The 12,957-nt window shown below is 40.2% G+C and overlaps 2 protein-coding genes across 5 annotated transcripts in view; one reads left to right on the forward strand and one right to left on the reverse strand.

Annotated features, from left to right (window-relative positions):
* The window catches only part of tnrc6ba (trinucleotide repeat containing adaptor 6Ba), a 23,628-nt gene extending 18,635 nt beyond the window's left edge, over positions 1 to 4,993 (reverse strand). For both annotated transcript variants that reach the window (XM_030077261.1, XM_030077260.1), the window contains exons 1-3: positions 4,881 to 4,993; positions 3,141 to 3,227; positions 407 to 428 (exon numbers count right to left, since the gene is read on the reverse strand). In XM_030077261.1, the coding sequence (XP_029933121.1) occupies positions 407 to 428; positions 3,141 to 3,197 (79 nt within the window). In that variant the 5' untranslated portion in view covers positions 3,198 to 3,227; positions 4,881 to 4,993. The remainder of the gene's footprint in view (positions 1 to 406; positions 429 to 3,140; positions 3,228 to 4,880) is intronic.
* On the forward strand, positions 4,899 to 11,809 carry LOC115377487 (probable endonuclease 4). Of its 3 annotated transcripts, none has more exons than XM_030077265.1 (9): positions 4,899 to 5,013; positions 7,455 to 7,615; positions 7,744 to 7,953; positions 8,084 to 8,266; positions 8,862 to 8,993; positions 9,235 to 9,339; positions 10,020 to 10,149; positions 10,928 to 10,992; positions 11,629 to 11,809. In XM_030077265.1, the coding sequence occupies exons 2-8, from the start codon at positions 7,456 to 7,458 to the stop codon at positions 10,986 to 10,988; spliced, it is 981 nt and encodes a 326-aa protein (XP_029933125.1). In that variant the 5' UTR covers positions 4,899 to 5,013; position 7,455; the 3' UTR covers positions 10,989 to 10,992; positions 11,629 to 11,809. The 3 variants fall into 3 exon arrangements, with proteins under 3 accessions (XP_029933125.1, XP_029933124.1, XP_029933123.1); XM_030077264.1 differs by lacking the exon at positions 4,899 to 5,013 and adding an exon at positions 6,581 to 6,773; XM_030077263.1 differs by lacking the exon at positions 4,899 to 5,013 and adding an exon at positions 6,582 to 6,755.
* The last annotated feature ends 1,148 nt before the right edge of the window (positions 11,810 to 12,957 follow it).

The raw sequence follows: 12,957 nt of genomic DNA on the forward strand, positions 1-12,957 counted from the left end.
AATTCAGAACCACATAACCTGGTACATCACACTGCACAGTTTATTTTCAGTAAACTTAGTTTTTCCCTCCTCTGTTTATCAGTAAGTTAGAAAACTGCATCAAAAGAATGGTAGGAAATTCTTTCAGATGCTAATAAAACCCTCTGTTGTTTTGACAGACAAGCTAACAGCAACATTCATGAACAATATAGCAAAAGACACATTGATGAAACTATAAAAGAGGAAAAGGGAGACGGTATTATCTAGAAACCTATTGGACAGCATGCTACTAGAGTGGGAATGCACCACCAATCACCATAGCCAATGAACTATCACAAATACAGAAAATGATAAGTACAGCTTGAGTATACTGATAGCTTTTGTTAACAAAGCAACCAAACACACTCTACAGCAGGCATCACCTTACCTTTGTTTTTTTGCTCTGCAACCTAAAAAGGGACAGAAAAAAGCACATCAGTTGCCAATTCATCATTTAAAACAACATCAAAGTCAAGACACCATTAATGAGTGGCATGCCATCCATTCAACATGTCAAACATCAGTAAAATAATGTGGGCTGAGTTAAGAAAAAAAAGACAAGAGGCAGCATGAGGTTTAGAGGAAAGAATCTGTTATGGTGGTTAGAGAAAGAAAAAAGCAATCTCTCATCAAGGTGTGCCAGGTATAATAAATAATCATCCCTCAATTCAAGATCTAAGAGCTGTTGAGACTTGTTGGGCCTTTAGCAGTCCTCTGTTAACCCTGAGAGATGTCGTCCAAACATAACTCAGGTCTCAGAGTGTGACCATTTGCTCTTCTTTTCAGTAAAGGATCTGGATGGGTATGACTGAGGAAAACATTATGACAAGTTTCTGCAATCTTATTGATTCAGTACGTCCCTGAAGGAGAAATTAAAACACTAAAGCAATGTTGTGCATTTCTGTACGATTTTAAAATGGCAGATCCCTCTTTAGAACTTGTGTCATTCTGCTCTTGCATAAAAGCCAGAGAGGTGAATGATAGGAAGACACAGTGGGAATTGTCTTGGGAAAATAAAAACATATCTTGGGATAAATATAAAAACAAGTATCTACTTTAACCATGTCTTTAGGTTGGGAAAAAGAGATTTTAAAAGCACCATTATTAGACAAAGGTGATATGGAGAGCTTGCTTTTTGAACTGAAGACAAGCGATTCCTGAAACTAAGGTAGTACTTAAATGTTTGACATGAAGAGTACAAATGGGTAAGTGTGCCTTTTCTATGATGATGTAACTTTTGTCATAAGTTCCATTTTGTTATTTCTGACCAAAAGCATCCAAATGTACCAAAAAGCAAGTATTTGCAACTGCTGAGCTCAGGCTTAGGAGATTAAAAGAAGACTTTGACTTGTAAGTCTCAATGTTGAGGACACTCTCACTTTAATATTTATGAAACAATTTGTAATTTGGTGAAAGTGCTTACTAACCTGTTACTTTGTAAGATATATATAAAAAAACAAACAAAAAAAAAAACGCACTATGCAATAATTGAGCCCTTTTTCACAAGCTGGTAGTCTCAGACATAGGACTGGGCAACACAGACTGATTCAAATATCACGATATCTGTGACTGAATACCTCAATATTGACAATGTACGTATCTCATGAAAGCACCAATAGGTATCCTTAAAATATCATCACAAGACATTTTTAATAATCATTCCATGTGGATATGCAGTGTTTCCCTTAGGTTGACTGCTTTGGGGTGTAGATGGGCCGCGGTCCAGCATTTGGGAAACAACAAACAGGACTTTTCTTGGTCTTGAGAAGCTGCAGCATTTATTAACCAACACACTGTAGCCTAGTCTGACAACTTAGTGCTAACCTTTTCCTCTGCTCACATTCAGTCACTGTTCTGCCGCTCACTCTCTCATACTCCTTCAACCACACATTCACTACACACACAAATTACATATTGCCCTATTGTGTAAAGGTGCTACGCTACTCTCATAACAGTACCTTTCAGGTAGATGTCATTTAAAGAACAAGGAGACGGAGGAGACGGAGGATTCTGGGATTCGATGCACTAGTCGGTGACTCAAAAAAATTCTCCGATAACACAGGGTGTTATGCTCACATAGTATGTGAGTCAAAATCACTAGTAGCCCACTGATATGATTGTGCAGCAGCACTCATAATTCAGAATGAATACAGGCAGAAAACTGATATGATGACCAAGCAGGCAGAGGCAAATACTAGAACAGCTAGACCAGTCTAAGTCCAGAAAATTCATTCTGTTACTGTAATGCAGCCTTTAAAACCAGGAAAAGAGAAAACATATACTCCCTCACAATATAATGATATTCAAAATCCCAGATGATATCCAGTCTTAAATCATAATATCAATATATTTCCCAGCCCCAATCAGACATCACACTGTGTTGATCAGTGATGTAAAACAGCCAATCAAAAGAGATTCATAGTTAGCCTCATGTCTATCTTGCTGCCCAGAGTTTGGCCTACAGTTAGCTAGTACAGTTAACTAGCATCAGTTATTTTGTGGTTTTAATGAAAATGATTTTTTCGACATCAGCTCTGTTTTATTAATGTGGAATTGACATTTGGGTCACACAAATTCACTTGAACTATTTGAAATATCTTTAAACTCTAAGGTGTGATGTGGCATAAAGAGGATGTGAACAAACTTCTTCAATCTCCACATCACAACGTCACATTCTAGATACAATTTTTTTTTTCAATAGACAATATGTGTAAACATCGACTGGTATGTGAGAAGCGGTGCCTGGACCAAAACACCCCCAACCCCAAACACCAAATTTCAACTTAGCTCATGGAGAGAAGACGATCAGATCACCCTAATACTGATTAACTGCTTCTTCAGAAACACTGACTTAACCGTGCACATGAATGCTCTTAGGTGGCCGCTGGCATGAGGCCTCCATTCAAGAAAGCTCTTACATAAACTTAATGACATCAGTTCCTTTTGATATAAAGACACTTTGTTCAGAAATACAACCTTCCATCATGACAAATTCAGTCAACTCAAAGCACAACTCTCCTGTCTCCAAAAACAGAGCCCAACTGGCACACACAAACAGATGATTAAGTCTAATATACCAAGAAAGCCCTATCAATAAACATATGAAGTATGAATCTGCTTACCTTCTGAGAGGTTTCCCTTTTCCTTTTGTCGTCTTTTTTCCTTTTCTTGTCTTCCATGAACTACTGCTCCTGTCCTGATACTCCTTTCTAGCAGCAGAGAAAAGACAAAAACATTTCAACATTTGATTACACATCACCGTTAAATCATCATGCTTCTCGGAAAACCCATGACTTCTAGTATTAACGTTAAAAAACAAAAATGCTCACGTAACACAGACTATCATAGCAATCGCTGCAAATCAGCATAAATCAGGACAGCATAGGACAATATCACAGTTGCTACATGAACATGTGAGCCTCCATCAATGTGTATGAGCTACAGTGGACTCGCTGCATGCTTGATAGGATGAATCAGCCATCAGGTGCTAGAGCTAAGAATATTGCTGGACATGTGGGCAACAAACACTGTAATTATCCTCATCCTAAGCATGCAGAAAATTGTAAGCTGATCACCCTCTTTACTCCAAACCCTTTTAGAGAGTTTACACTGAGGGGTCTGTCAGCTAACATATTTTGTCAAAAAGAACTGAAGGACACTGTACACAGTCATGTAAACAAGAACAAGCCAGCAATTACGCCTGAAACCCATGCATCTCTTTAAATGATTTCTGGCTGGAATGTGCGCATATTTTGAAGATTACGATGTTTACCAGCTATGGGAGCTATGGAGCATGAAGAGAAGAGCACCCACCCACCCACACAATTGACTCTCCTAGGGGTAGCAAATATTGCATTGTCATTTGGATCCCCAATATATAAATGTGCGGCGAACAGTAAAAACCCTGACCACGCAAGCATGCAGTCAGAACTTAGGTTGCTCATCTATAACCCTCAAAAACAGAGCAGACATTTTGAACATGTAAGGCCTGACTGTGGCTTGTATCCCTGCACAGTTTCGTTTCGGTGCCATAACTCTTCCAAGCAGTCGGGATTCATGGAAAACGACACCATCAGGCATCGTGAAGCTTTTCCTGACCTCAGGCCTGGCGCATCAGAAAACGACAAAGCTGTCAGACGTGCCTTCAAATGATGTCCAAACTGCCCTTCAAATAACACTGCAGAGAAGCTAGCTACCTGTTATCACTATTAATATTACAACCTCATCATCTGTGTCGCTTCAGCACCCACGGTATGCTAGATTCGCATGAACTCGCTATGAAAAAAAAAAAAAAAAATCGAGGAAAAATCACACAAACACCTCGCTGGCGTTAAGTTTAGGACAGTAACACCACGTAGAAGGCTTGGGGGAAAAAATCACAAGGCGAAATAAACTGTAATTTCACTACAATCTGCGACAAGTTTTCTTCTATCCACCGATGTTTCACAAGTTAGCAAACTACAACACTCCGAGCTAGCTGACATGAACGAGTGATGTTTGCAAGGCAATAACGCCGATCTCTTTTAGCATCACCTGTGAAAACGAGCACGTCCTAAAAAAGCTGGTAGCCCACACGAAAAAGAAACCCTTCTAATCCGAGATCAGCTGTCAACTAGTGAGCTAGTTTGCTCAAATGCACCAAGCCACCTACCTCTGCTAATGCTAACGTTACTGGCTTTACCGCTGGCTAGCTCAACGTTACGGCGTTAACTTAGCCTTTAGCTTTGCACCGTATTACATTAGCAAAGACCCTACGTGAATTTGGGATTATGTAACGCCCGTATGTGCATACAAACAACGTCATTTTGCAATTCTATGTGGGGAAAATGCAGTACGTTTATCGTTTTATCTCGGGTACTCACCTCAGGAATCACATATGAAGAATAGCTAGCGCGCTGGCTAGCCTGCTAAAGTGCTTCAGTGCGAGTCTTTTTTTTAGCTTTTTGAGGCATTCGTCGAGGCTACAAGAACAGCGACGCCTGAGCGGATAATCAAGTAAGTTAAGTTCAGTGGGCAGATAATGAAATACACTCTAGTAAGCTACTGTTTTTTCGTAAGTAAGTACTAACGCTGCGATAGTGTAAACCTTGTATGTGCAGAAGAATTTGAATTTGAAAGCGCTGTGGAGTCAGTTGGGTTGATGGTCGGCCATTTTGCTGCTCGGCATGAAGCGTCTCCAGCGGGCAGCCTGGGCAGGCGCCAGGGTTGCCAAGTCCGCGTTTTTTCCGCCAAATTGGGCTACTTTTTTATGAGGGACGAAAAATGACAAAACAATAAATAAATGAATAAATAAATAAATACGCATATAAATATATAAATGCATAAATAATTAAATTAATAAATATTTCTACATTTATTTATTTATTTATTTCTGTTTTTATTCATGCATTTATTTATTTATTTGTGTATTTATACATTTATGCATGTATTTATTTATTTATTTTTACATTTATTTATTTATTTATTTCTACATTTATTTATTCATTTGTGTATTTATATATTTATTTTTACATTTATTTATACTTTTATTTATTTCTACATTTATTCATTTATTTATTCTTTCTTTTATTTCTACATTTATTTATTTATTTCTACATTTATTTATTTATTCCTACATTTATTTCTGTATTTCTACATTCTACATTTTCTACGTTAGAAATAAATAAATAAATGTAGAAATAAAAGAAGGAATAAATAAATGAATAAATGTAGAAATAAATAAAAGTATAAATAAATAAATGTAAAAATAAATATATAAATACACAAATGAATAAATAAATGTAGAAATAAATAAATAAATAAATGTAAAAATAAATAAATAAATGCATGAATAAAAACAGAAATAAATAAATAAATAAATGTAGAAATATTTATTAATTTAATTATTTATGCATTTATATATTTATATGCGTATTTATTTATTTATTCATTTATTTATTGTTTTGTCATTTTTCGTCCCTCATACTTTTTAAGTGTTGCCGCGGGTAACAAATTTTGTCCGCGGGTTGGGCTTGGGCAGACCCGTGGCATACAGATGATGAATAATGCCTGTGAATAAAGATACATATTTTGAATGACTAATGAAATCTGCTGCCACGAGTTTGAGCCCACCAGAGAGATGCTGGCCTTGTTCAATACAGTTCTGTATGACAGGGACCGGGGCGAGGGATCTCAACATGTCTAAAAAGAAACTGGACAACGCTGTAAATAGTTCAAGTTCATGGAGTTTTTTCCCGTTCTTTTTTTATGTTGGAGACAACCAGCAGTTTAACAGGTGAGCTGAAATGATTTTCAATTGCCTTTGCCTGGGAAATTGCCTTTAATGTTTATGATGTTATTTTATAGATATTATAGTGCATTTTGCAATTATAGCAATGCTGTTGGACTTCAAAAGCAACATATATGGATTTTTATGGGCATATTTTGAGTTCTGGTATTGGGCTGATTTTTGGGCCGTTTTTATACCCGGTTGGGCGGGTTTTGGGCTGGTTTTGAGATGCTGTTTGGCTGCTTTTGTCTCACAGATCTGGCAACCCTGGCAGGCGCTCTGACTGGCTGCCTGCCGCCGGGAGGGACGCAGAAAAAAAACATGCGTGTTGACCTTCACAAACTTTGGAGATCCAAGCTTAGCGCATCTGTGCAAGTAAAAGCTTTGTGCGTCAGTAACCCCGCCGTGGCTCGACCATAGCGCACATTCACAGCTGAAAGTGGCAGATAATAAGCACTAAAGACTAGAGGTGGGGAAAACGATTCAAGTTAAGTATCGTGATTCGTTTTTTTGTTGTTGTTTTTTTTTACGATTTTTGTCGATTTTGTACAATATTGAATCGATATATAGTAAAGATATTGTTATCAAGTGACCCAAGGAATCTCGTAGTATCGACCATGTTGTGCTAGGATGTCAGTAAAATATTGCAGTAAAGTTGGGCTAAATTTTGGCTGGGGAAAATCTGGCTTGGGTATTTTCAAAGGGGTCCCCTTGACCTTTGACCTCCAGATATCTCAATAAAAATGTGTTCTTTGGACACCCACGGTTCTCACCTTTGCAGACATGCCCAGCTAAATGGCATGGGACCGTAATCTCATGCATACTGGGGCCTTAACAGTCTTGTTGCATCAATTGGCTTTGACTAGAGAGCTGAGACTCTTGTGGATTCAGTGACCCACATTTGATTCATGTGTGGTGATGTTAGCCCCCATAGGAGCCATTTCATTGACGTGAGACCATTTTTTGAAACTTGATGTCACTGTATAAAATGACCCATTGGGACCTTTAGGATAATCACAGCTTTATGGAACTTATTCTCCACAAACTAGAGGATAATTCAGATGAACATATCGTTCCAGCCCTACTAGAGAGGGTCAGGATGGCAGTGGAGTTGGCAGATTTATAGTCGTTGCTTAAAAAGCTGTGTGTTTTAATGTCTTCTTTGCAGCATGGCTCCAAAAAAGAGAGGGACAAGGAAAAGGAAAACCGAGGAGACACTGGAAGGAGACAAGGAGGAAGAGGGGGCTGGAGACAGGGGGGAAGAAAGGGAGATAAAGAGGGGAGACCGTGGAAACAAGAAATATATAGGGGCTCATGTTGGCATTCAAGGCAAGATCTTATTTTCCCTCATGCTAAAGCTGGCTTCAGTCATATAAACAAACATAATCACAGCTCCTGCACCTGAACGTTTGATTAAAAGTTGCAAACTGACTCATTAATCCTGTTTTTGTCCTCAGGTGGGATATGGAAAGCAGTGGCGTCCTGCACGGAGATGGGAGGCCGTAGCTTCGCCCTGTTCCTCGGCTCTCAGCGCTCATGGAAGAGGCCTGCGCTGGACCAAGCCGCAGCTGCCAAATTTCAGGAGCAGTGCACCCTGCAGGGGTTCGACCCGGCTCACATCCTGCCTCACGGCTCCTACCTGATGAACTGTGGATCTCCTAAAGAGGGTTTGTTTGATAGACGCCTCTCCCGGTCACCGATTCCCCTTGATCCTGTACTCTCGATGTGTTTCCATCTCTCTCCCACACTCAGTGACTGCCTTTGTGGATCATTTCATTGAGTTGTTTATTTTTGTAGATGTGTTTGAGAAGAGCCAGGCCTTGCTTGTGGACGAGCTGAGCCGCTGCAGCGCCCTGGGCCTCAACCTCTACAACTTCCACCCGGGCTCCTCGCTGGGCTCCATCACCACCGAGCAGTGTGTGGACAAGATAGCGGCGGCCATTAACCACGCTCACCGGCAAACCCCTGCTGTGGTTACAGGTACGTTTATTTCAGGGAGTGTGCACCTTTGAGTCACTGGAGTTCTGCAGCTGTGGCCAGACCCACTAATTCAAATCCAGTGCCACTAAAAGAACGATTAGAAGTTATTCATATCAGATGTAATTTTTAAAATTGGGCTATAATGTACAGATTTGATCCTATTCAGGGATTAAGTCTCATTAGCTCAAGTCAGCGTGTTTCAAAACCAAGCAGCAGACCATAAATTTAGTTTTTGCTGGCATGCTGCCATCATGTACCAGGGCCTTTTGATCTGGGATCGCCCCTCATGTTAACACATTACTTCTAATTATCGGATGTGACTACAGGCTTTACACTAGTGTTGCATTACTTCTGATTCACAGAGCTGTCTGCAGCTTTTTGACTCAAATACCTAAAATGCCACTGGTGATATGCCTGCAAAAACATGTAAGGTGTGGCAAAAAGTGGCCTCAGGCTGTATTTAAGGAATGAACAACAGGGGTTGAATCTATTTCCTCTGTTTATGATGTAATGTGAAGGAGAGGAAAATATTAGTTCAGTGATTGGGTGCATCTGATTGATTTCTTTTTTTTTCTTCATTTGTCCATGTGGTCAGTGTTGGAGAACATGAGTGGTCAGGGCAGCACGGTGGGCGGTAAATTCTCCGAGCTGAGGAGCATCATAGACAAGGTGAGAGACCAGACCAGAGTAGGAGTGTGTCTGGACACCTGCCACGCCTTTGCAGCAGGCAAGTGACGCCCAAGATTCATGTTGTTTGCCCAGTACAGTCACCAGAAACCGATGAAGCGTGTATTTTATGTTGGAGCTTTGGAAAAACTCAAATAAATGGTGATAATGCTTTAGAGATGCAAAGTTTTCACTCAACAGCAATGAAATGCAGCCCCAAAATACTGAAAGGTACTGTAAGGGCTGGATTGGAGGTGTTTTTGTATTTCTTGGTGAGGCTGAAGAGTCATTTGTCTTGTTAGGATATGACCTGGCTGCAGAGGGAGGAGTGAAGGCGATGCTGGATGAGTTTGATCAGGTAGTCGGGCTTCACTATCTCAAAGCAATCCATCTCAACGACTCCAAAGGTAAAAACTGGAGGCAACCTTTTCACACCTAAAACAGTTTCTATACAAGTTTACTGAGATAACTGGGTGGTTGTGCAGGTATAAATCACTTTTTGTGCAGGTGGATGTTTTCCTACAGATTCACTTGTTTACATGCAAATAGAAGTGATTGTAGGGAAAGGTTTCATATTACATACAGTTTTTGTCCAACTCTAGTCATAAGGAAAAATCAACTCTCTCATCAAAATAGTTCAAAAGTATGATCTCAAGTCTCTTATTTGGGAACGGGATTCTCAAAAGCAAATTTTGTCCTTAGAAAATTTCTTAACTTTACCATACCTTCCACTTAAATTACATCTGTTGCAGCAAGATGAAGAGAGGAAAAGAGTATTTCTGATTCTGAAAACAGAACATCTAAGTTCATTAACATAATCACATATTTTAGACTTAAAGTCCCACTCTTATGCTTGTTTGCATCACGGTCATCCCTGTTTGAGAAGTAGAAGTACGAGGCCAAGAAAAGTTGGTTAAAAACTGGAAACTGTTAAGAAATTGTCCTCATGAGCCCTAAGAATATCCTGAAATCTCTTGTTGGACAGTTTCTTAAAATCCCTTTTCCAGAGCACTTTTGTGAATGTGGGCCTTGCTGTATAAATGTAAACCACCATCATCTTTACCAGTTCTGTCTTTGTGATTCCCAGGTAAGCTGGGCTGCCACCTTGACCGTCATGAAGACATCGGGAAAGGACACATCGGAATCTCGGCTTTCCGAGATGTTGTCAACGAGCCCAGACTGGACAACATCCCTCTGATCCTGGAGACACCTGGAAGGTGAAGCCTGGAGGGGCGAGGGGTCGCAGGTCATGGATAGATTTGCACTTGACTTCCAGGATGTTTTAGGACTTCCAGCTGTCCCACCAGTTTAAAGTGCAAAGTCACTGGGATAGACGGAAGGATAAATGTGTTCAGCACTTACAGCTCCACCATCAAACTACTGTTCCACTATCAAACCCCATCAAACTACTCTTGTTTATTAAAAAAAAAAACAGCAGTGAGCTTCATGCGCTTCATGCAGAAACAGCTATTAGATTCTTTTCTCTTTGTCCCTTTGGTGTAAAGCATTTCAGACCAACCAGGTTAATAAATATGAGTGTGCCTGTGTGCACTTCACTGATGTCACCCTCTGCAGGTATCAGACTACACAAAGTCAGCCCGATTTGACAGTTTCCCATAGCCAACAAATTTCCAAAGTCATGCATGAATATGAAGTCTGAGAATGACAGTCAGGCAACGTTAACCTGTGTAGCTTGACATGCTGCAAAAACTGGGATCTGTGCTCCAAAATAGCCCATGAGTTTTTTCACACTAATGGACAAAAATAACAAACTTCTCATGTTAATGTGTTGATTGTCAATTTCCTGTGGATGCCTGTGCTGATTAGTCAGGGTCAGATGTGTTGTGTGGCCTCTCTTGTCTCTTGATCTAACATGAACATCGTTGTGATAGAAATATCATGTAGTCTGGGCCTTGGAATATAGGATTTCTGGGAGCCAACATGCAAAGATGCCAAGTGCAGCTTTCAAGTAACAGTTTTTTCTTCTCTCTGCAGGCCGGGATTTGAGTATGCCGAGCAGATTGAGCTTCTGTATTCCCTCTGTGAAAACAAGTAGAAAGGTACACTTGGGTGAATTAGGAGCGGAGAGCACACACTGTCTGCAGGTCCTTTTAAAAATTCCTCACATGCCTTTGAATTTGAATTTATGAGGCCTTAATTTACACAGAAACATTTTATTGAATTTAATTTATCCATCTTTCAGTTTCTCTTTGTAAAAATTAGTCAAGCCCTTCCACATGAAACCAAACACTTCTGATGTTACAAAATCTGGATCTAACATTTCCTTTGCACTAACATGCTGCACATACACTTATGTATTTACATGCAAACAAGAAACCAGATAATTCAATAATTCACTTTAGCATCTGTAGAGAGAAGTCCACAAAAATCTGTGGACTTAAATGTCCCAAGTTCTGTGTAGTAAAAAAAAAGTTCTTATTAGATTTATTCCATCAGCGGCTGTTATCTAATAAAGGAGTCTTTTAGAAATGTAAATGTGGTCAGTAGTCGACCATATTCCTAAACATGACCTCAGCACAGAACCAAATATACAGCACGTACCTTTATATTTACCTCCTGTGCTCATATGAATAACAAAAGGTGATTTTTTTTTTCTAAATCTGTCTTAAATTTGGTTAAAATGTACCTTGAAAATGTTTTTAAAAGCATTAAATGTAACTCTCTGGTACATGTAGATACCCTGGAACACTTCTGAAGATCTCCATCGTGTTTTTAAGGACCAAGAAGGAGGATCGATGGTGCAGCATCACCAAAAACATTCCAAGTCTGTTCAGCGTGGACCGTTTCGAAGAGCTTTGGTATCACACTAACGAGCATGTTAAAAGTTGAATAAATATGTTTATTTTATTCTTCTGATCAGCGGTGGTGTTATTCCCCATTGATTCACGATGGGGGCCAGTAGGGGGCAGCAGGAACACACAAACACATCACAAATCCAGTTTCAGAGTCTCAGAGCTGGTGCTGTCACAGGAGATGAAAATATGAAAATCCAATCCACACGAGGGACTGATCTCATCGTGTGCATCAAACACAATCAACCAGTGTCATTAGTGTTTGACACACACGTTTATCATGGGGGCCTAATGTCCCTGCCAGCATCACCTTTATCCAAACTCAGCTCACCCTCCTTTTAAAGCTTAAGACATATTTTTCAAAGTAATATCAAACTAATGTAAGTTAAATGATGATATGGTCTTTCTTTTTTTTAGCTGGAAAAGGCATATTTCTTTTCTGCAGCTCATTTAGATTCATTGGCCAAGTGAGTACAGGTTGAGAAAATAATATGCTTGTGTTTACGTTGGTGGTGTCAGGCATTATGATGATGACGGACTGTGGCTCACAGTTTACACACCGTGTTATATAACACCGCTCGAAAAATATGTTTATCACCTGTGGTGTTTCCATAAGTGGGCCGAGACGCCAGGAGGAGGGAGGAAATCCTGTTTCTAATGCTGCTGCCGTGTCAGCAAGGGAACCACTCTATCATCACCGTCAGCTATGTATAGAGCGAACCACCTCCCCATAACACACACACACACACACCATATACACCCCAGTCATCCATATAGCACACCCTCACATTCCCCTTCTGCATCAGCACAGCTGTCGAATACCAACGCTTTTGGTGCAGCTGTTGCCTCCTGGGAGGACAGCAGTCGATCGTAACACCTTCTCTAACCCCCTGACACGTACATACACACACACACACACACACAGTGAAGTCCATAGGAAACCATATGCTGGCATGAGAGCCTTGGAATCCACAGCGTTCCAGTCATGTATGGAGCTGAAAATAAGACGTGAGGCAGCAGATATAGTTTGGGGGAGGTTGCAGCTGAGAAGCCGTGCCGTCTCTTTCTATGTGCTGTGATGTAGTGAGATGGCAGCCGCTGATCTATGTGGCAGCAGCCAAGTGAAGCCTACAAACACTCAGACCGTGTCCAGGTTGTGTGTGACTTGATTTTTTCTCTCAACTTTAACCAGATCCATTGTGATTGACAATA

Source organism: Myripristis murdjan, chromosome 19 (genome assembly GCF_902150065.1).
Source record: "Myripristis murdjan chromosome 19, fMyrMur1.1, whole genome shotgun sequence".
Lineage (NCBI taxonomy): Eukaryota > Metazoa > Chordata > Actinopteri > Holocentriformes > Holocentridae > Myripristis > Myripristis murdjan.

Coding starts and splice junctions, on each gene's coding strand:
- LOC115377487 (XM_030077265.1), top strand. CDS start 7,456: ATGGCTCCAAAAAAGAGAGGGACAAGGAAAAGGAAAACCGAGGAGACA. Junction 8,267..8,861: donor AACCCCTGCTGTGGTTACAG/GTACGTTTATTT, acceptor CCATGTGGTCAG/TGTTGGAGAACATGAGTGGT. Junction 8,994..9,234: donor CTGCCACGCCTTTGCAGCAG/GCAAGTGACGCC, acceptor TTGTCTTGTTAG/GATATGACCTGGCTGCAGAG.